Below are 21744 nucleotides of genomic sequence, written 5' to 3'. Positions count from 1 at the left end.
AAGTGAGTAACTGTTCTTGGGTCATTCAAAGTAGCTGAGGGTTTTCTTTTCTCTGTGCCCCTTTCTGGGCTCAGGTGTTGGCACGTGTACCTGCTGTAAATAAACATCAGGCCTCCCTGGGGACTCAGGAACTTGGGTTCAATAAATGCTCGTTTTAGCGGTTGCCAGATGAGCGCCCCCCTGGCGGCTGCCCCTTTGCTTGTTTCTCTGAATGAGGAGGGCAGCTGTTGCTCCTTTGTTCTGTCCTCCTGGCTCCTGGGCCTGCAGGGGACTGGGCTTCCAGTGGCCCGCCCCCACAGGCACCTCCCCAGGGAGGCTGGCCTTTCCTTCCTGACTTCCTCCCCACCCTCTCCTGACCCCCAGATGCCTCCGGTCCACCCTCCAGCTCCCGCCCCACCTCCTGCCAGGGAGAGGTAAGACTGGAATATCTGGGGTCCTGGGAGTCTCCAGCTGCCACCCAGTTCTTCTCCAAGTAGCTGTGCCAAGTGGGCCTGGCAGCTGCTACTTCCCTCAAAGAAGTTGCTGGCAGCACTCAGAGAAGGAAGCAACAGAAGGAGGTGGAGTGGTGACTCAGCCCTCTCAGGTAGAGACACTGTGTGGCAACCAAGTGGTGCTTTTTGCTCCTGAGATGTGCATGGGCCGTGTCCCTGGTTCTCCCTGCCATTCCCTTTGTGTCATTTAAGAGGTCATGCTAATGTTGGGGTAAGGGAGCAGCCCCAGGGTGGTCTGCCCTCCTGGTCTAGCCTCACACTCCATTAGGTGGCATGCAGACGGTGGAGGCCAGTTCACCTTAGCTGGATGCTAGGCCTTCTGTCGGTGAGGCCAAGTCTGGACAGGCTGGGGTTGGGGAGTGAGGTGGGGAGGGGCACAGCTGATTTTTATTCTGGGCAGGGGTTGGAGATGCTCCGATGGAAAGACTGGTGGGTTGGCTGTTCTAATGGGAAAGAGGAAGCCAAACGAATCCCAGCATATGGAAGAGAGATGTGCTTAGGAGCAGAGAGAGGCTGGTGACCCTGCAGGTAAAGAATTGTGTGGTCATTGTGCACAAGTGATTCCTTGTTGGGTGACCCATGCTGCAATGCTTTGAGATGTAAGAATGTGGCATTTCTGAATGCTCTTTGGGGTTGTTCTAGGCCACTCTCATTCCAGACCCTTGAGATACATCAAGCCTGTCCCAGAGCTAAGGTAAGAGAGGAATGGTATTTTCTCCCACCCACCCCCCACCCTTTTTTTTTTTAAAGATTGTATTTATTTATTTGACAGAGAGAGAGGAGGGTGAGGGAGCACAAGCAGGGGGAGAGGTAGGCATTTGAAGAGGGAGAAGCATTCTCCCCGCCAAGCAGAGAGCCCCATGTGCGACTCAATCCTAGAACTCTGGGATCATGAGCCAAGCCGAAGGCAGACGCTTAACCTATTGAACCACCCAAGAGACCCTGGTATTTTCCTTTTGAAAGTCCAAGGCCAGCCAGTCTTTGCAAAGCAGTTGTGAGCTCCCTGGGCCTGTTCTAATTATAGGTAAACCAGACTCTCAAGAAGGGTTCTGTGTTCTCCATAGACTAAGAAAACCTCTGAGTCTCTGTCGTTTGTTCTGCAAACATTAAAAGAATTATTGGATTATGATTCCTCCATAATTGTAATCAGACTTCTTTCACCGAGCCCTCCTTGGTGCAGGAAGAAGTAAGGTCATTTTGGGTGGTCAGATGATGTGTGTGAGTAAATCACTGTTCTGAGGACATGCTCATATTTTAAAATAGAAATACTGAGTTTTTAAAGTGGCAGATGTGGGGCGCCTGAGTGGCTCAATGGTTGAGCATCTGCCTTCGGTTCAGGTCGTGATCCCGGGGTCCTCGGATCGAGTCCCGCATAGGGCTCCCCTCCAGGAACCTGCTTCTCCCTCTGCCTGTCTCTGCCTCTCTCTGTGTGTTTCTCATGAATAAATAAATAAAATCTTAAAAAAATAAAAAGCTGCAAGTGTTGTGCTACCTGGTGGTACACAGAGGTGGGTGTGCTATGCACTATTCATTTTCAGCCAGGCTCCAGCTAGAGAATTCCAGCTTTTCCTCTGGGCGGTCCAGGTGTTTCCCTGCCCTTTCCTGGGAAGTCTCACAGACCACTTCTGGAATTAAGTTTGGACTTGAAGGAACTGGTTAATTCCAGTTATGTGCTACTGTTTAACAATGACCCAGTTGGGCCATCCCCAGTGCTCTGAGAGGGAAATGCCTAAACCAGATCTGGGGGGAGAGACCCTTTGGGCAGAACTGTGTGGGTGCCCTCATGTCATATGGGCCATCACTAAATAGGCATGACACTGGTCCTGCATGCTGGGAAGCAATCTGGCTCCTGCTGGGGCCTGGACCATGGCAAGAGACCCTGAGACTTCCTTGGGGCTGCAAGGCCTTCTTGGTCCCCATTGTCATATGGGAGTGGGGGTTCACCCTAGACATTGGAGAAGGCCTTGAGGCACTCTGATACCCCCAGTTTCTGTCTTCATGCTCCTTATTAAGCCACTCTGGTCAAGGGAAGCCTACCTCCTCCCTTGGTCCCCATGAACCCTTACTCCTGCCTCAGCACCCCTGGGCATTGAGCTGACTCAGCTGTGGCTGTCAATGGGAAAGGGGGAGAAGGAGGGTGGTGTGGGGCAACTAAAGACATGCCCTGTGAATGGGGTGCTCACAGCCTCCTGCCCTAACAGGTGTTGTGGAATCTACCACTTGTTTTTTTTTTTTTTTTAATTTTTATTTATTTGTTTATGATAGGCACACAGTGAGAGAGAGAGAGAGGCAGAGACACAGGCAGAGGGAGAAGCAGGCTCCATGCACCGAGAGCCCAACGTGGGACTCGATCCCGGGTCTCCAGGATCGCGCCCTGGGCCAAAGGCAGGCGCCAAACCGCTGCGCCACCCAGGGATCCCCTGTTTTTTTTTTTTTTAATTTTTATTTGTTTATTTATTTGAGAGAGAGAGAGAGAGAGAGAGCAAGAGAGAGATAGCACCAAAGGGAGAGGGAGAGGGAGAAGCAGGCTTCTCAATGAGCAAGGAGCCTGATGCATGGCTTGATCCCAGGACTCTGAGATCACAACCTGAGCTGAAGGCAGACTCTTAACCGACTGAGCCCCCCAGGTGCCCCGAATCTCCCACCTCACTAAGGGTGGAATCCGAATGCTAGTGTGGCTGGTGCTCATGCTCTGGCCCCCGGTCCTTTTGCCCCCTGGCATTTCTGCCTTATTTCCCATGCCCCTGGCTCCCTGTTTTGCAGACACATCACCTTCTTTCTTCCTGACCCTGGAGCTCCCCAAGGCCTTCCCAGGTCAGGGCTGCTGCCTTGCTGTTCCACCTTGCTGGCTCTCTTCCTCATCCAGGTTTTAGCTTCAGTGCCAGTCCTCAGGAGCCTTCCTTGCCCTTCCAGTTGAAAGGAGCCCCCCATGTTGTACTTTTTTTGCAGCACTGTCCCTGTGTAAACTCACGTCTATGTTTTGTCCCCTGGTTCAGTGCTCTGCCCCAGTACCTGTATTCATGACTGCTCTTGAGTGAATGGGTGTGAGTGAGTGAATGTGTGAATGACCACTGCTCCACAACTGCAGCTCTCTCCTTCAAACCTGACCTCTGGCTGCACCATATGAGCCTGACTCATGGCTCCTTCAATCCTTCACATCTCCAGCAGAGCTGAGCGATGCCCACAGACGCCACCGAACTCTTGCTGAGCTTGCCCTTGGCCCAAGGATGAGGCATGCTGGGTGGCTGGGTGAGCAGCAGAGGGCTCTGCTTTGGCCACAGGGACATCCTGCTGTATTCAGCAACCATACTAAGGGAGGCCGTCAGGCTTTCAGGTGGGCATAGGGTCCCCTTGAGGCAGGGAATAGGTCCCTTTGATGTTCTTCCTTCTACTTTTCATCCTTTTTAGTTTCCTGTAGAACCCCGATATTCAATGAACCAGCCAGCCTGGCAGTCCATTTCCGGTGCATAGCCCCTAGCGCACCTGTTCGTCTGCATCAGCAATTGTGAAAAGCATTTCTCCTTAAAGAGGCAGATGAACCAAGAAATCATCCATACTTTAAGCTTAATCAACCATCAAATTACAGTTAAACACTATCAGCTAAGACACAGCCGCAAAAGAACTAACAAGTGCAAACCGCACAGGTTTCAAGATACCAGTTACTTAAGAACAGATGCCTTTTCTAAGCTCATTCCTGCGATGTCACTATCGACTCATCGTTCTGAATTCCACTGTTTGTAGTTGCTACTTTGCACTGTCATTTTTAGATGGTCTTTATCTGCTGCCAAGCTAGAAGTAATACGATGTCTAGTAGGTTTGAAGTATCTTGTGGCTCAATCCTGGCTTCATAGTGTGATATTTGGGCTGCTTCCAAACATAAGCTATGCGACACGGACCAGCTAGAAATACCTGCCTATAGGTAGAGAGAGTGAGGGTTTTTTATTTGTGTGATAATTTTCCCAGAATAGATTCCCTAATGATTTCGTATCACAGGGTCACTTTAAATATTTTATTTATTTATTTGAGAGACTGAAAATGAGCAGGGGGGGAGGGAGAGGGAGAAGCAGAGTCTATGCTGAGCAGGCAGCTACATGGGGGGCTCCATCCTAGGCCCCTGGGATCATGACCTGAGCTGAAGGCAGACAATTGACTGAGCCACCCAGGTGCCCCCACAGGGTCACCTTATTTATTTTTTTAAAAGATTTAATTTATTTATTCACGAGAGACACAGATTGAGAGGCAGAGATATAGGCAGAGGGAGAAGCAGGCTCCCTGTTGGGAGCCTGATGAGGGACCCCATCCTGGACCCTGGGATCATGCCCCCAGCCCAAGGCAGACGCTCAACCGCTGAGCCACCCAGGCGTCCCACAGGGTCACTTTAAACAGTTCTCTAACTTGTCACCGGCGCTTCATTGTAGAAAGGAGTGCTTGGTTCTCCTCCCTAACTTGGGCGGTTGATATTTTCATTGTAAAGTATCTTGCTGGGTTAGTGGCTCTTAGCATACTTCGAGGGGCTACTTGTGGGGAGGGCACTGATCTGGCGTCTCGTTTGCAGTCAGGCTCCCCGCCTGAAGGGACGCCCTCCGAGCTCGGCTTTCCGGGGGGCGGACCCCGTGACCCAGGGGTCCCCAGTGCCGCGCGGGGCGAGTCCGCGCCCAGGAGCGCCTGTTCGAGGAAGGAAAGCATGAAGGTGACCACCTCCCCGGCAGGGCCGCATTGGAAACCGAGGGAACCGAGGTGGTCTCAGCATCCTCCACCTCTGTCCCCACCCCCTAACCCCCACCCCGGCCCCGGGACAGCGCAGGGGGAGCGCCGGGCGAGCCAGGCAGGGCGGCCGGCGGGGCTGGGGGCTCGGTTCACGGTTATTATAACTTCACTCCCTTTAAAAGGAAAACTATGCCTGGAATCCGGGGAGGTGGCCCGCGGAGCCCGGGCGGAGGGGGGGGGGGGACACGATCCGCACCCGCCGCAGGCCAGGCTCGGTGGCCCGGGGCTAGCACAGCGCGAGTGGCGGGGCCCGCCCTCCGCCCCAGCTCGCCCCCAGCTGACCCCCAGCTCGCCCCAGCTCGCCCCCAGCAGACCCCCAGCTCGCCCCCAGCAGACCCCCAGCTCGCCCCAGCTCGCCCCCATCTCGCCCCCAGCTCGCCCCCAGCTCACCCCCGCCCTCCCCTCCCCCCCTCGCGGGCCGGCGGACCCCACCCCCCTCCCCCCCCCTCGCGGGCCGGGCTGGGCGCCGGGCGGAGCGCTCTTGGCCTTTTTTGGGCGTCTGCCTGCTCGGTGCTGCGGACCTGCTGGCTGGTGCTGTCTGGCTGCGGAGGCGGCAGAGGGGGTCCCGAGGCGACCCCGGGCTCAGCGCGCGGCCAGCATGACGGGAAGGTAACAGCCCCCATCCACGCCGAGGCCGCGGGCGGGAGGGCGCCTGTCCCCGCGGGGCTGCGGGCCGCCCCCACCGCCACCCCGACCCCCGCCGGCCGTTCCCGAGACGCTGCGGCTCCACCTGTCGCGGCCCCGACCCCTGCCCGCTGCCGGGGGCGGCTGGGGAAGCCGCCGCCCCTGCGACGCACGGTCCCTCCACCTGCCGGGACCAGGGCCCCGCCCCCGCGGGTGTCCGGGCCGCGGCAGGTGAAGCTCCTGCCCACCCCACCCGCCACCCCTCCAAGGTGGACACAGCTGGCCCCTCACTAATGGAGAACCAGGGCTCAGAGGTGCCTGGGACTCGCCCAGGCTCACAACAAACTAAACGAGGCTTTAAACCCGCGCTGTTGGCTTCTGTCGGCTTCCGCACCCTGCAGAGAGCTCACCTTGGAGCCTCCGTTTCCTCCTCTGTAAGCCAGAAATGGCGAAAAATGTTAGAAATGGTAAAGGGTCTATGTGGGGGCCTGGCTAGAACTCTGCGGGAGCACAGGCCGCTGGGTGGGGGGGCGGGGCGTTCCCCCAGGCCTGGCCCAGCTTGGGCTCTCAGGCCCTGTGGCCATTTCACAAATAAGGTAACTGAGGCCACGGAGGCTGAGTGACTTAGGAGGCCTGTCACATGTGCACTAGTGTCTGGCAAGTGTTGGCCTCAGCAGTCCTTTCTGGAACATGGGTGGGTCCAAGTGCATGACTCAAGGCTAGGTGGGAGGGGATGGTCTCTGAGGCCCAGCAGGCCCCCTTCCAGCCAAGTCCTGGTAGCAGGATGCTCTTTGACTTGTGGCTTGTGGTTTTGCTGAGGGAAAAGGACTTGGATAGGCAGTGCCCAGGAATGGGGAGCAACTGTAGAGGGCAGGGTGGTGGCCCCGAACCTGGGTGATGTGCACAGTGGTCACCAGGAGGGCGGGGGCACACTGGCCTGGAGTATGAGGGCCACTAGGACACCCAAAATGCCACGTGTCCTGTGACCCAGCGAGTCCTGTGCTTCAAATGCACTTCTCTTCCTGCTCTCATCGTGGCCTGAGTCTGTGGACACAACCAGCCTTCTAGGGCTCACCCTTCCTCGGGCGCTTGGCAGGCCCTTGCTCCGCTCGCCTGCTCAGCCAGCTGCCTGTTGCCCACCTGGGAGCTTTTGAGGAAAAGAAGGGAAAGAGTGAACTAGGAGCTGCACAGACCAGTGTTGAGGTTGGGTGGAACGCATGTGACGCAGAGACTCAGGCACCGCAGACACCCTAATAAGGCAAAGCCACATGCTGCCAGCTTTGGCAGCAGCTTCCGCCCTGATGGCCTGTACGGGGTGAGGAGAGCAGAGACCGAGATACCTTTGTTTCCTTGGCAGGGCTCCTGTCACTCCTGGGTCCCTTGGGCCTTTGGGCAGATGAAGGCCATCAGGTCAGCCGACAGACAGCCCAGCAAGAGAAGCTGGGAGGCAGGCAGGTGGTGGGAGCAGGGTCAACCTGCCCTGCCTTGAGCTGCAGGGGTCCAGAGAAATTCTGGTCATCAGATGACACACAGACCAGAGTGAACCTTGGAAAACACTGGGTCGAGTTTTTCCTTGTAAAGTCACATTGCTCATCTCAGAGAGTTAGAAAAAACCCAGAAACAGAAATGATAACGGGAACAGAAAAAGAAAGGACACACCCACAGTTCCCCTCCTCAGAGATGCCCTTGGGAATATTTTGGTGACCTGTTTCTTTTCTCTTGGTGTATTTTCCTGCTCATTTGTTTTTCGCAGCTGTGAGCAGTCTGGGAGCATAGATTTACCCCTCCCTTGAAGTCGGCCTGCCACATGCAGTACCCAGGCCAGACTGGTTCCCTCTCCGTCCACCACAGGCATGGGCCAGGCCAGCTGAGGAATGGACATCCGCCCCATCCATTGGTGGGGGGTGGGTGGGTGAGGTTTTTCCTGTCCCAGAAGCTGGAGAGTTTCATTTTTACTCTGTCGCGGCCACCTTGACCTCTGCATGTCCACGGGCCCCATGAGACGCCAGGATAGTTCTCACACCCGGATCCTGGTTCTCCACCCATCCACCCCTGCTGCCTAGAACCCGGCTGACCTTTGGAAATGACCCTCTGATTGTACAGCTCACACACCGCTGGGGCTCCCCCTGCCAACTGTGTAAAGTGCCAGCCTGTCTACAGGATCAGAGTGAGCAAGGCCAGAGGGAGGGCGGTGGAGAGCCAGTGAGGTAGCCTAGAGTGCACTTTGGGAACACACCTCTGGGTGCTGTGCAGAGAAAGGGCTGCTGAAGAAGAGAGATTGCATAGGAGGTCCACAAGGGAGGCTCTTCCTCAGCAGCCTTGGGGACAGAGAAGAGGAGTCGGACTTGGGGGGCCTGGAAGGCAGAATCTGACAGAGAGGATGACTTCCAGGAAGATGCCCAGTTGTGGTGGCAGGCACGGGCATCGATCTAATTTGGGTCATGAAGGATTCGAAGAGTCGTGGCAAGTCCCAGAGGAAGCCTCTGAAGCCCGGTAGGGGGCTGAGCAGGGACAGAAGGGTAAGTGAGGCCTGGAGCCTGGGTGTGGTTAGGGAGAGGCCATTGCTGTGGGCTGGAAGCTCAGTCCTGGCAAGTGGCCCCAAGGCTCTGAATCTTGAAAACACCAGTCTTTGTCCCAGCTGAAGGGGCCTTTGACATCACCACTGATCTCCAGGGAGGATGTTAAGACCCGGGCAAGGTTATACCCCTGCTTGGGGATGCAGCCTGTCAGCGGCAGTCTTCCCATGAGGCTGGGACGTGGCACCAGCTGCCTGGGAGCTCAGTGGCTTGGCCTGCTCTAAGGGGGACTCCCACCCACCATGTGACCACCGTCTGTTGAGGTCACCACGTTCCAGATCCTGAGCTGGGTGCTCACTGGGTGCAGTGCAGAGTGGGGCTGCTTGATCCCTGCCCTCACATCCATCAGCACTGCTACCCTTGGTGCTCTCAACCACTCCCCACCTTTCTCGAGAGGAAGCCCTGTGGCCCCCCTGGCAGAAGAGCCACCGTATAGCTAGAGTGGCAGACAGGATCCGGGGCTAGCACATAGAGCTGTGTGGGGCAGAGTACAAGTGCCACATGGCTGGACCCCGAGCCCAGGCCAAGCCAGGCACCACCCATGACCCCCCAACTCCTCCCTTTCCCTCTGCTTCCAGTGTTGACTCTGATGCTGCGAGTGGAGTGTGGTGGGGGGACGGAGGGCCTTATCTATTGTGTGTCCAGTCCCTGGCTGAAAGTACCCCTACCTCACCTCACCTCACATCACCAACATGAGTCAAACTGGTTCACAAAATTCCTGACAATTTAGCAGTTAGCACTTGGGACCTGGCAGGAGTTGGCCTGCGCCCTCCTTGTGGAGAAGGGCCAGGCTTTCCATGCACGTTGGCTGTCCTGCCTCTCGGGCTGCGTGGCTTCGCTTCGCTCTGCTCTATCACGTGCAGCTCATACCTAAATGTTCCTTAGGTCTTCATTTCCAGGCAGGGTGGACAGAGGGAGGCACCTTCACTCTCCTTGTTCTGTTTCTTCAAATCTTAAATTTCCAATGATGAATATTTACTCAAGATGATGTAAGAAGACAAATATGTTAATGAGATACTCCACGAGAGGACAGTGTGTCACTGAGATGACATGACTGAATGTATGGTCTGTAAAACCAAACACTGATGCTTGAGTTTTATTTTTCTTTCTTTTATTTAAATTCAATTTGCCAACATATAGCATGACACCCAGTGCTCAGCTCATCATGCGCCCTCCTTAATGCCTGTCACCCAGTTACCCTATCCCCCCAGATGCTTGAGTTTTAAAAGAAGAAAATAAAATCGTTCAAAATCAGATTTCATGTAAGTAAGAAGGTTGGAAAATGTCATTCATCTGAGGCATTCCAAGGGACCTAGCCTCTCAGTGCATCCAGGCAGGAGGTGTTGGTAGGGGGAGCTGGCTCTGGTGGAGAGGCTGTTTGCAGTAGTGTTGCTGGCTGCCCTGAGGACGGTGGTGGCCACCTGGCCTTAAACTTGCTGGTGGCCCTGGCCTCTGTCCCTGCCTCTAGTAAGCTATGTAGTTGTATTCTTCACTACACCTGTGCATTTTAAACATTTGTGATATAATTCACATACCATAAAATTCACTATTTTATTGTGCACAATTTAGTGGATTTTAGTACATTCACCATTTGTACAACCATCGTCACTAATTCTGGGACATTTTTGTCACCCTCCAAAAGAAACCCCATACGCATTTGTAGTTAATCCCCAGGTTTTGGCAGCCAATAATCTGCTGTATGTCTCTCTGGATTTGCCTGTCCTGGATATTTCCTATAAATGAAATTATACATTATGTGGCTTTTTTTTTGGCCTGGCTTCTTTCATTTAGTGTACTATTTTCAAGGTTCACTTACATTGTAATATGAATCAGTACATAATTCCTCTTTTGGGGACGGGGTGCAAATAATATTCCATTGCATGGATATACCACATTTTGTCTATGTGTTCATCTGTGGTGAACATTTGAATTGCTTCCACGTTTTTGGCTTTTAATAATAATGCTGCTGTGAACATTTCTATATATTTTTTACTCTCTTGAGCATATACTTTGGAGTAGAATTGCTGGATGATATGGTGATTCTATATTAAATTTTTTGGGGAATTGCCAAGCTGTTTCCTGAGTAACTGCATACTTTACATTTCCACCAGGAAACGTATGAGAGTTCTAATTTTCTTCATATCCTTACTAACACTTATTGTTTGTTTCAGTGGGTGCAAAGTGATATCACACTGTGGTTTTGATTTTCATTTCATTAACAAGTTGTCATGTTGAATATCTTTTCATATGCTTATTGATACTGGTATATCTTCTTTCTAGAAATGTTTATTCAGATTCAGTGCCCATTTTTAAATTGGGTTGTCTTTTTATTGTTGGATTTTTAAGTTTTATTCTGGATATGAAACACTTATCAGATAAATGATTTGCAAATATTTTATCCTATTCCATGGATTATCTTCTAACTTCCTTGATGGTGTCCTCTGATGCACAAAAGTTTCAAATTTTGATGAAATCCAATTTATCTATTTATTCTTTGATTGCTTGAGTTTTTGGTGTCATATCTAGGTAAGTGTTACCTAATCCAAGGTCATGGAGATTTATACTATGTTTTCTTCTAAAAGTTTATACTTTAACTCTTATATTTTGTTTTTCAATCCATTGTGAGTCAGTTTTTATACATGGCCCGAGGTAGGGGTTTAAAACCATTCTTTTGCATGTGGCTATCATGGTCCTAGCATCATTTTTTGACAAAATTATTTATCCTGATTGAATTGGCTTGTCAGTCTTGTTGAAAATCAGTTGATCATGGATGTATGGAATTATTTCTGGACTCTCAATCCTATTCCATTGATATATGTACCAGTACCAGAATGTTTGATCATTACTACTGTAACTCTGTAATAAGTTTTGAAATTGGGAAATGTGAATCCTCTGACTGTTCTTTTCCAAATTCTTTTGGTTATTCTGGGTCTCATGCATTTGCATGTGAATTTTAGGACCAGTTTGCCCATTTCTATAAAAAAAAGGGCAAACTGGGCTTGTGTTTGATAGGGCTTGTGTTGTATCTATAGGTTAGTTCTGGGGTGGGAGGAGGTATGGTCATCTTAACAATATCAAGTTTTCCAATCCATGAACATGGGATGTCTTTCCATTTATTTAGGTCTTCTTTAGTTTCTTTCAACAATATGATATAGTTTTCAGTGTATGAGTCTTATGCTTCATTGGCTAAATTTATTCCTAGGTATTGTATTCTTTATGATGTAAATGGAATTGTTTTATTAATTTTATATTCATATTGTTTGTTGCTAATGAGTTTTGTATATTGATTTTTTTTTTATCCTGTAAACTTGCTGAACTCATTTACTAGTTATAATGTTTTTTCTTGGGGTTTAGGTTTTCTGTATATGAGAGTATGTAGTATGCAAATATAGACAGTTTTACGTCTTTTCCAATCTGGATACATTTTATTTCCTCTTATTGCTAATTATCCTTGCTAGAACCTCCACTGCAGTGTTGAAAAGAAATGTCAAGACTGGACGTCCACGTCCTTGTCTTGTTCTTGACCTTAGAGGGAAAGCTCTCAGGCTTTTACCATTAAGTGTGATGTTAGCTCTGGGTTTTTATCTGGCTGAGGAAGTACCCTTCTATTCCTAGTTTGTTGAGAGGTTTTGTTTTTTGTTTTTTTTTTTTGTTTTGTTTTGTTTTAAGATTTTATTTATTTATTCAAGAGAGACATAGGGGGAGAGAGAGAGAGAGAGAGAGAGAGAGAGAGGCAGAGACACAGGCAGAGGGAGAAGCAGGCTCCACACAGGGAGCCCAATGTGGGACTCGATCCGGGGTCTCCAGGATCAGGCCCTGGGCTGAAGGTGGTGCCAAACCACAGAGCCACCCAGACTGCCCTGTTTTTCTTTTTTTATCATGAAAGTGTGTTGGATTTTGTCAAGCACATTCTCAGCATTCTTTTGATGAATTGCATTGATTTTGGATGTTGAACCAACTTTATATCCTAGGTCAAATCTCATTTGGTCATGATGTGTAGTACTTTTTATAGGCTGCTAGATTCAGTTTTGTTGAGGATGTTTACATCTAGTTTTATAAGTGATATTCCTCTGCAGTTTTCTTATGATATATTTTTCTGATCTGAGGTAATGCTGACTTCATTGAGTGAGTTGGAAAGTGTTCCTTCCTGGTAGATTTTTTGAGATTTTGTGAAGGGTTGGTGTTAATGCTACTTAAAATTCATCAATAAAACCATTTGGCTCATCTTTGTAGAAAGAATTTTTTTTTTTTTTTTTTTTTTTTTTTTTTTTTAAAGAGCAGCTTGGGTGGCTCAGCAGTTTAGCACCACCTTCAGCCCAGGGCATGATCCTGGAGACCTGAGATGGTGTCCCACGTCAGACTCCCTGCATGGAGCTTGCTTCTTCCTCTGCCTGTGTCTCTACTTCTCTTTCTGTGTTTCTTATGAATAAATAAAAAAAATCTTAAAGATTTTTTTTAAAGTAATCTCTACATCCAACATGGGGCTCAATTTCACAACCCCAAGATCAAGAGTTGCATACTCCATCGATGGAGCTAGCCAGGTGTCCTGGAAGATTTTGATTATGAACCCAGTCTCTTCACTTGTTATTGGCCTATTTGGATCTTACATTTCTTGTTGATTCAGTTTTGGTAGTTTGTATCTTCCTAGGTATTTGCCCATTTCAGCTAGGTTATTTTATTTGCTGTAATTTAGTTTGTATATAATTGTTCACAGCATTCCCTTACAGTCCTTTAGGTTTCTTTAACTTCAGCCCCATCTTTCATTCCTGATTTCAGTCATTTGTGTGTTCTCTTTTTTTCTTGGTCAGTCTGGCTCTTTAAGGTTAACAAACCTTTAGTTTGTTAGTTTTGTTGATCTTGTCAAAGAATCACTTTTGATTTTGTTGCTATTCTCTATTTTCTTCCTAATCTCTGTTTCATTTATTTCTGTTTTAATCTTTATTATTTCCTCCCCTATGCTTGCTTGAGTTTAGTTTACTCTTCTGTTTTTGTTTTTTTAAAGTGGAAGGTTAAATTATTGATTTGAGATTTTCTTGTTTAATATACAACTATAAAGCTATTTTAAAGGATACAACTATTTAAACTATTATACAATTATTTTTTTAAAAGATTTTATTTATTTATTCACGAGAGAGGCAGAGACATAGGCAGAGGGAGAAGCAGGCTCCTGTGGGGAACCTATTGTGGGACTCGATCCCAGGACCCTGGGATCATGACCTGAGCCAAAGACAGATGTTCAAACACTGAGCCACCTAGGTGCTCCCAGAGGCTCTTTTTATGGCCCGGCATATGGTCTACCCTGGAGAATGTTCCATGTATACTTGAAAACATATATTCTGCTATTGTTGGATGGATTGTCCTATAGATGTCTTTTAGGTGTAGTTGGTTTATAGTGTTGTTTATGTCTTTTATATCCTTGCTTAACTTTTGTATAATAGTGTATCCATTAGGAAAGTAGAGTTTTGGGGTGTCTGAGTTTCTCTCAGTTAGGCATCTGCCTTTGGCTCAAGTTGTGATCTCAGATTTCTGTGATCTCAGGGTCTTGGGATCAAGCCCTGTGTTGGGCTTTCTGCTCTGCAGAGAGTCTGCTTATTCCTCTCCCTTTGCCCCTCTGCTTCCCTCCCCCTGGCTTGTGCTCCCTTTATCTCAAATAAATGAATAAAAATGTTTTAAAAAAAAGAGAAATTGGAGTATTGGAGTCTCCAACTATTATTGCTACATTATCTATTTTTATTTCATTCTAATAATTTTTGCTCCAAGTTTTTTGAGTCTGCTGTTAGGTGCATATATGTTTATATTTGTTATTTATTTTTGATGGATTGACTCTTTTATAGAAGGTCCTTTTTTGCTCTTGTAACAATTTTTGTCTTTTTTTTTTAAAGATTTATTTATTTATTTAGATAGACAGAGAGAGAGAGAGAGAGAGAGGCAGAGACACAGGAGGAGGGAGAAGCAGGCTCCATGCCAGGAGCCCAATGTGGGACTCGATCCCAGGACTCCAGGGTCGTGCCCCGGGCCAAAGGCAGGCGCTAAACTGCTGAGCCACCCAGGGATCCCCCAATTTTTGTCTTAAAGTCTATTTTGTCTGATGTTAGTATGGATAGCCACTCCAGTTCCTTTTCTTTCTTTTTTTTTTTAAGATTTTATTTATTTATTCATAGAGACAGAGAGAGAGAGGCAGGCAGAGGGAGAAGCAGGCTCCATGCAGAGAGCCCGACACAGGACTAGATCCCAGGTCTCCAGGATCACGCCCTGGGCTGCAGGCGGCGCTAAACTGCTTTGCCACCGGGGCTGCCCTCCAGTTCCTTTTCAATTGCTGTTGGCATGGTGTATCTTTTCCATAATTTTACTTTCAAACTATTTGTGTTTTTGTCTAAAGTGAATCTCTTATAGAAATTATATAGGTAGATCATGTTTTTTTAAAATCCATTTGCTAATTTCTGACTTTTAATTGGATAATTTAACCCATTTGCATTTAATGTAATTATTTTACATTTACCATTTACAATTTTTTAAATATATATTTTAAGTCTTTTTTGTTTCTCAATTCCCACACTATTATTGCCTTCTTTTGTAATGAATTATTTTATTAGGCTGTTGTAGTTGGGAAAAATAGGTTTATGAACAAAAAGTACATTTATATTGTATTTTATTTTTATCTATATAGTAACCTTTACTATGTCATGGTTAAATATACTTTGCTGCTTTTTATTTCTTCATGAGGATTCACTTTTTTTTTAAGATTTTATTTATTCAACAGAAAGAGTGACAGCACAAGCAAGGGGAATAGCAGGGGAAAAGGGACTCTGGGATCATGAGCTGAACCAAAGGCAGATGCTCAAGACACTGAACCATGCAGGCGTCCCTTTTTATGTGGATTCAAGTTACTGTCTAGTGTTTTTTAATTTCATCCTGAAGGACTCTTTTTAGTATTTCTTTTCAACTGCAAAATTCCTATTGGGTCCCCTTTAATAATTTCTCTTTATCAGTATTCTCCATTTGATGTGATATCATTCTCATACTTTAGTTTTTTAAGACATGGTTTCCTTTAGTTCTTTGAACAAAATTAAAATAACTGATTTAAAGTCTGTGTAGTAAGTCTAATATTTGGTCTTCCTCAGGGATAGTTTCTGTTGATCACTCCTTTTTGTGTGTAAGGGTCATACTTTTTCATTTCTTTGTACATGTCATAATTTTTTGCTAAGAACTGAACATTTTAAATAATATGTGGCAATTCTAATATCAGATTCTCCTCCACTCCTCTGAGTTTCTTGTTGCTATTTGTTGTTTGTTTAGTAACTTTTCTGATCTAATTCTGTAAAGTCTGTATCTCTGTCATTTGTGACTGAAGTCTCTGCCTGGTTAGTTTAGTGGCCTGCTAATGACTGGACAAAGTTTTCCCTTGATGCCTGAAACCAAGATGCCTTTCAGTCTTTGCTGAGGGACCTAAGTGTATGTTGGGGCACACCTTCAACATGCAACTGGGCAGTTACAAGTCTGCGTTAGCCTTCACTCCTGCTGCAAACAGGCCCGAAGGTCAGTCAGAAGTAAGAGCTTACGACCTTCTTAGTTCTTCCCTGAGCATGCAAGCAGTCCTGGGCTTTTGCATGGCCTTCTAGATTCCCAGAAATATGTTGGTCCTTTTCAAAGCCCCTAAGGACATCTTATTCCTCAGTTTTCCCTTTTAAGCTTTTGATTAGTTTATCATTGCCCCCACAGTTATCCATTGCCAATGGCAAGGACAGCTATGATACTATAGGCAGCTATAATAGTAGTACCTTTGAAAAAAAAAACCCAAGAGAGGTTTTTAACATTGGGTATGTGTGAATGAGGTTACATAAAAACAAGACTTTCAGGTAGAGTCTTCCAGAGAGTGAAGGTTTGAACGAGCTCCAGCCCTGCCTGCTTCTTAATTACTGGGAATGTGGGATGTTATTTTTCAAGACAGCCATGGAGTTAGGGTATAGGCTGTCAGGGACTAGGATAAGTTAAAGCATCACAAAGCTCATTGTTCTTACCAAGATTCAACTGATTTTTCTTGACCAAATGTTCCTGGGTTACTGCAAAACTCTTGTTAACTTACAGAGTTCCGAAAAAGTAGATTCTGAGAATTTTTGCTAGTTTTTCATTGTTTTTATGAAGGGACAAAATTTCAAACGTTCTTACTCTGCCACTTATCCTGATATCATTCTTATTATGTTTTTGCAACTTTGTCCTCTGGAGCCAGAGTGCTGTCTGGGGACACTGAAGTGGCTCCTACACCCATTTCTGCAAGACAGGTTGCAGAATTAGAGGGACAAGGGGACAAGGCTGTGCAGAGATTTGGGATTTGGGCCTAATTAGACTCTAATTTCCCTTTTCAACTTCTAACCCCTGGTACTTCCTTTTACAGTACATATTTATTGAATTGATTAGTACTTGGTAACCTTGGACTTGAATTTCATTTACGAATTATGATGCACAAAACACTTGTGGCTGTAGCCTCCCTTTCTGGTCTGTCTGCAACTGCAGAAACCCTAAATAAATGTTCCCTCCTTATTTTTAAAATATTTGTTTATTTTTAAGTTTAAACTCAATTAATTAACACATATTGTATTATTAGTTTCAGTGGTAGAGTTCAGTGATTCGTTAGTTTTATATAACACCCAGCGCTCATTATATCATGTGCCCTTCTTAATGCCCATCACCCAGCTACCCTGTCCTCCCACCTTCCCCCAAGCAACCCTCAGTTTGTTCCCCATGATTAAGAGCCCCTATGGTTTGTCTCCCTCTCTGATTTCGTCTTATTTTATTTTTCCCTCCCTTCCCTTAGGATCCTCTGTTTTGTTTCTTAAATTCCACACATGAGTGAGATTATTAAATGTTCCCTCCTTAAATGACACTGTAGTTCCAGGTGAGTTCTGGGTTCCAGAGTTCAGAATTCCCCCAAGGGAGAAGCTGAGTGAGGCTGGTAGGAGGAGCCTAGGCCCTAGGGCACTGACTTCAAGGTGCTATAACAAAACTTTCTAATAAGCTTTCTTAAGCATTCAGTTATCCACATCAGGGAGTGGGAGGTGGTGATCTTTGTACTCCCACTTTGGCTCCTCCAGCCTCAGCCACTGTGTCCTTTTGCCCCTTTAAAAAATATTTGTTGAATTGATCAGTGCTTGGTACTTTTGGAATTGAGCTGCATTTACAAGTTATACTGCACCCAATGCTTGTAGTCGTCTGGCTGTGTTTTGGAGCTGACCCCAGGGTGATTAATGAGTTTGGATTTGCTGGGTGAGGTATGCTTCTTGGTATGTGGGCCCGGCATCTGAGTGCCAATGGATTCTCTCCAAAGTCTCCCTCCACCTCAGTGTAGGAGGACCAGCGCCCTGTTGTTCAGAATGATCGCTACTGTTGTTTTCTTTAGAAGGGCAGAGGAAGATACTGCTCACGCCTTCTGACCTTACTAGAAAGGTTTTTCAGGCAAATGGAATCCATTTTAAAGATCTCCGTGAGTGCTCTGGATTCTCATTTTATTGCTGACCAGAGTGCCTGCTCGGCCAGCAGGGACCACAACTCAGATGCTGACCTGGGGTGTTTGCACGTGGATCACGATAACCCTGCCTATCTCTTTAGGTAAAAATGCACGGCAATGGTGCCTTCCTGGCAGTCTCCTGTCAGACTCTGCTTCTGCCTTCCCTGGCAAGTTGGGGGGATAATCTGTTGCTGGGGGTTTGACAGCATGGACCTTGTGTGGGGGATTGGCAGTTTGTCGGTCAGATCTGGGGAACCACATCCTGCCCTAATCTAGGTCTCCAGGTGGCATTTGCAGCACAGGCTCTCTGGGAAGGGAACGAGGCAGAGTGTGGGCACGTGTGGGGCTTCCTCACCAGCTTCTTAACTGTTTCTAGGATCCCTAGACCAGGTCAGTCCCATATTGCCCTCCTGCAGGTCAGGGGGCTTGGGGTTCCCTTCTTCGGTTCCTCTCAGCCTGGGACCCAGGCATCCTGGCCTGCCACTAGGGACCTCGCTTCAGGGCTGTTTGGGACCCTCCCAGCCAGTCTCCTCCCCAGCCAGGACCCAGCCCTGCCAGCCTCTGCTTTCACTGTGCTGCCCCCACAGGGGCAACAATATCCTTTCTATTTGGAGTTGACTCTGCTGCCCTTTGGAGATCGCTGTGTGTAACGTGAGCTCCTGTGCAGAGCGGTGGGGGGAGAGGTGCCCCCTGCAGCCGCCGCTGCCCTGACCCAGCGGCCTGGGGAGGCCGCCCCACCGGGCCGGAGGAGGAGGAGGAGGAGGAGGGAGGAGGAGGAGGAGGAGCGGAGGAGGCGGAGGAGGCGGAGGAGGCGGAGGAGGCGGCCTGCAGCATGGCAGGCCGGCTGGGCGCGCTCGCAGCGTCCGGGCTCTACCGGCGGCGCCGGCACCGACAGCGCCCGCCGCCCGCCGCGCCCGGGTAGGTGGCCCCGCCCGGGTAGGTGGCCCCACCGGGCGGGTTGCGGGGACAATGGCCGGAAAGCTGCGGCTGCGGCCCTTCCTCCGACGCCCAGCCTGGCCCTTCGGACGGCGAGACCCGTCCTCCCCGCGCAGGCACAGGGAATGGGGACGGCGCGGGGACAGCCCCGGGCTGGAGATCAGGTGGGAGGTAGGGCGCGGTGGAGCCTGTGGGTCTGATGCCATCTGGGGTCCACGTCCCTGCGCAGGACGCTGAGACTGGGGTGTCAGGGCCAAGCTGTCCCGAGGGACACCCCTCGCTGCTTTCACACCTGTCGCTTCACTGCTGCTTTATAGATGGACAAGCTCAGCGGTCAGGGGACTTGCTGCGCATCACTAGTCAAAAATGACCAAGCTGTGATCGGAAGCCAGCTTGGACTGACTCTAAAATCCGAGCTGCTTTATCTTGGGGAGAATTGCCAGTGTAGACAATGGATGAAAGCCTCCTTTTGGGCGGGAAGGGAAGCCTGTGGGGCTCGGGGTTGACCTCAAGGCATCTGAGAAGATGAGTTAAGCTGGGGTGGGGAGGGTCCGAGGGGGCATAGATGGCAGTAGAGCCCCTGGTGTGTGTGTCAGGGGCTGGGCGCTGGGCTCCAGGGGCTGTCTGGGTGGAAACTTGTAGTAGAAAGTTGGGGAGAGAGTGATGAGGGCTGTGAACTTGGGGTCACTGGCCCTGAAAGTGATGAGTGCAGACCTCAGAGGAGGAGGTGGGGGAGGAAGAGGGGAAAACCCTGAGGGTGGGAGGAGGGGGTGGGGTGTCAGAGAAGAGACAGGGAGCAGCAATGAGAGAGGTCAGGGGGGATCTGGAGGACCCAGGGAAGAAAGGACGTCCAGGGACTGCTGCTATGCAGGGAAAATCCGGCCTGCCTTGAGCTGTATCCCCTCAGGCAAGGCAGCCTTCTGGAGAGGTGATTGGGACTGAGCTACAGAGACATCTGGGGTTCAGGACGGAGCAAGGAGCAAGACATGGGGTAGAGGGCTGCAGAATGGGCTCCCATTGCACACCTGGATTGCAGTCCCCTTGTGCATCAGGACAGGGACTGGACAAGCCCATTACTCAGGTGAGGAACCCGAGGCTTAGGACACCAAGAAACTCACCTGAGCGTGGCAGTGCTGGAAGGGGAGCCCTCCTCAGTGGGCCTGTGGATGTCCTTGGACATGCGTGTGGTGAGATGTGGTGCAGAGAATGGCGACCAGGACACTGATAGGCCAGAGGCCAGGCTGGGGAGAGATGTCACAGAATAGACTCAGCACAAGAACAAGGCCGAGATGCAAGGAGCGCACCTCGGCGTGGTATGAAAATCAGGCCTCAGGCAAGTCCCGAGCATGCGGGCACATATGTTTATAGCTACTTGTCTTTATTTTTCTGTGCGCTTCTGGCTCATGCCCTTCCTCAGCTCTCAATTACTGGTGGGATGGTTTTAAAGCACACCTGCCTGAAAGCAAACGAAGCTGCTAGAGCAAAGAGGGATGGCTGAAGCTTCAGGAAAAGCCAGCTAATCTCCCATAGGCTCCAAACAGACTGTGAAGATGTTTCTGATGGTGTAAGTGCATAGCAGCCTAAGGCAGCATTTAGATTTTCCAGTCTTCCCAAGGCTGAGCATGGGAACTGACTTTGTGTAAATTCTCTTTTCCTGTGCGTAGCCAGTTGACTCCGGCTGCTGGCTGCTGGCTGGCCTCGTGAGGGGGTGGCAGGGAGGAGGCCCAGGCCGTGCGGGGGGCAGCTTCCACCTGAGCTGCAGAGGTCGTGCTGCAGTGGGATCCCCCTTTTCTCCCTGCACCTGGAACAGTGCCTGGGCCCAGAGTAGGTGCTCAGTAAAGACCTGTCAGATTAAGGAAGGACGGAATGCTACTGGCTGCCTATTATGGAGCGGTTATGGGCTGTGCTTGCAGGTGTCACCTCACTTAATCCAGCCATGCCGGAAGGTAGCTGTTGCTAGCTAGTTTTACAGATGAGAAAGCCCAGGCTCAGAGGGTACTTTGCCACAGACCATGGAGTCAGGGAGCACCTGAGCCAGGTCAGCCCTGGTCTGCCTGGCCGTGGAGTACATGCATTGGCCTGATTGCTACTCAGGTCGACATGGCCTCAATAACACTGACTCATTCTCAGGTGTGGCCAGCCCCTGTCTGTTCCCAGGTACCCACTCTTATCTTTCTAGTCTCGGATGGGAGGGAGACTGAAGCAGGGTTGATTTTCTTTTCTTTCTAGGGTCTAGGATTGCGTTTCTCTTCTTTCTTCTTTAATATATATATATATATATATATATATATATATATATATATATTTTTTTTTTTTTTTTTTATTTGAGAGAGAGTGCAAGGGAAGGGTAGAGGGAGAAGCAGACTCCCAGCTGAGCAGGGAGCCTGATAGGGGGTTCGATCCCAGCACCCTGAGATCATGACCTGAGCCGAAGGCAGATGCTTACCTGACTGAGCGATCCAGGTGCCCCAGGATCTAGGGTTGTTAAAAAAAAAAACTACAACAGAGAGTCTTGGATGGCTGTGCCTGTATAATGCCACCAGGAGCTGAAGGGACATGGTCCAGTCCCTATTGGCCCTCTCTGTACTTTGGTTTCCTTATCCAGAACCAGCAACCTCTCCTCAAAAGAAGTGGGCGCAGAGAGGGTTCCCCCACCCCATCCCAGGCTAATAGTCATTGTAAAGCTCAGTGACATCTCATCACCTAGTGACATCTTGCACAAGCCCACAGACTGGCTTGTGTCGGGCTTTCCAGATTGAGAGTATTTTGGGGTGCTGGGGAGGGTTACGGGAGAGGCACAGATGGTGTGCCCTTGTACACCATCTGGCCCCAGGCCATGCCCTTGGCA

General features: G+C 49.1%; 1 protein-coding gene across 6 annotated transcripts in view; it reads left to right on the top strand.

Moving 5' to 3' along the window:
• Nucleotides 1-403: 403 nt before the first annotated feature.
• LIMS2 (LIM zinc finger domain containing 2) overlaps nt 404-21744 on the top strand; it is a 45050-nt gene continuing 23709 nt past the window's right edge. The window contains exon 1 of one of the 6 annotated variants that reach the window (XM_055315965.1): nt 404-583. Coding sequence is in view for 4 of the 6 variants with exons in the window: in XM_055315961.1 (XP_055171936.1) it covers nt 17913-18061 (149 nt within the window). In the remaining 2 variants the exon portion in view is untranslated. Of the gene's footprint in view, nt 584-5731; nt 5868-17821; nt 18062-18792; nt 18879-21744 lie in introns of those variants that run through there. The other 5 variants (XM_055315963.1, XM_055315961.1, XM_055315962.1 and 2 more) reach the window with 5 other exon arrangements.

Source organism: Nyctereutes procyonoides, unplaced genomic scaffold (genome assembly GCF_905146905.1).
Source record: "Nyctereutes procyonoides isolate TBG_1078 unplaced genomic scaffold, NYPRO_anot_genome, whole genome shotgun sequence".
Classification (NCBI taxonomy): domain Eukaryota; kingdom Metazoa; phylum Chordata; class Mammalia; order Carnivora; family Canidae; genus Nyctereutes; species Nyctereutes procyonoides.
The sequence above is the reverse complement of the archived record's forward strand: the minus strand, read 5'-3'. Positions and strand labels throughout refer to the sequence as shown.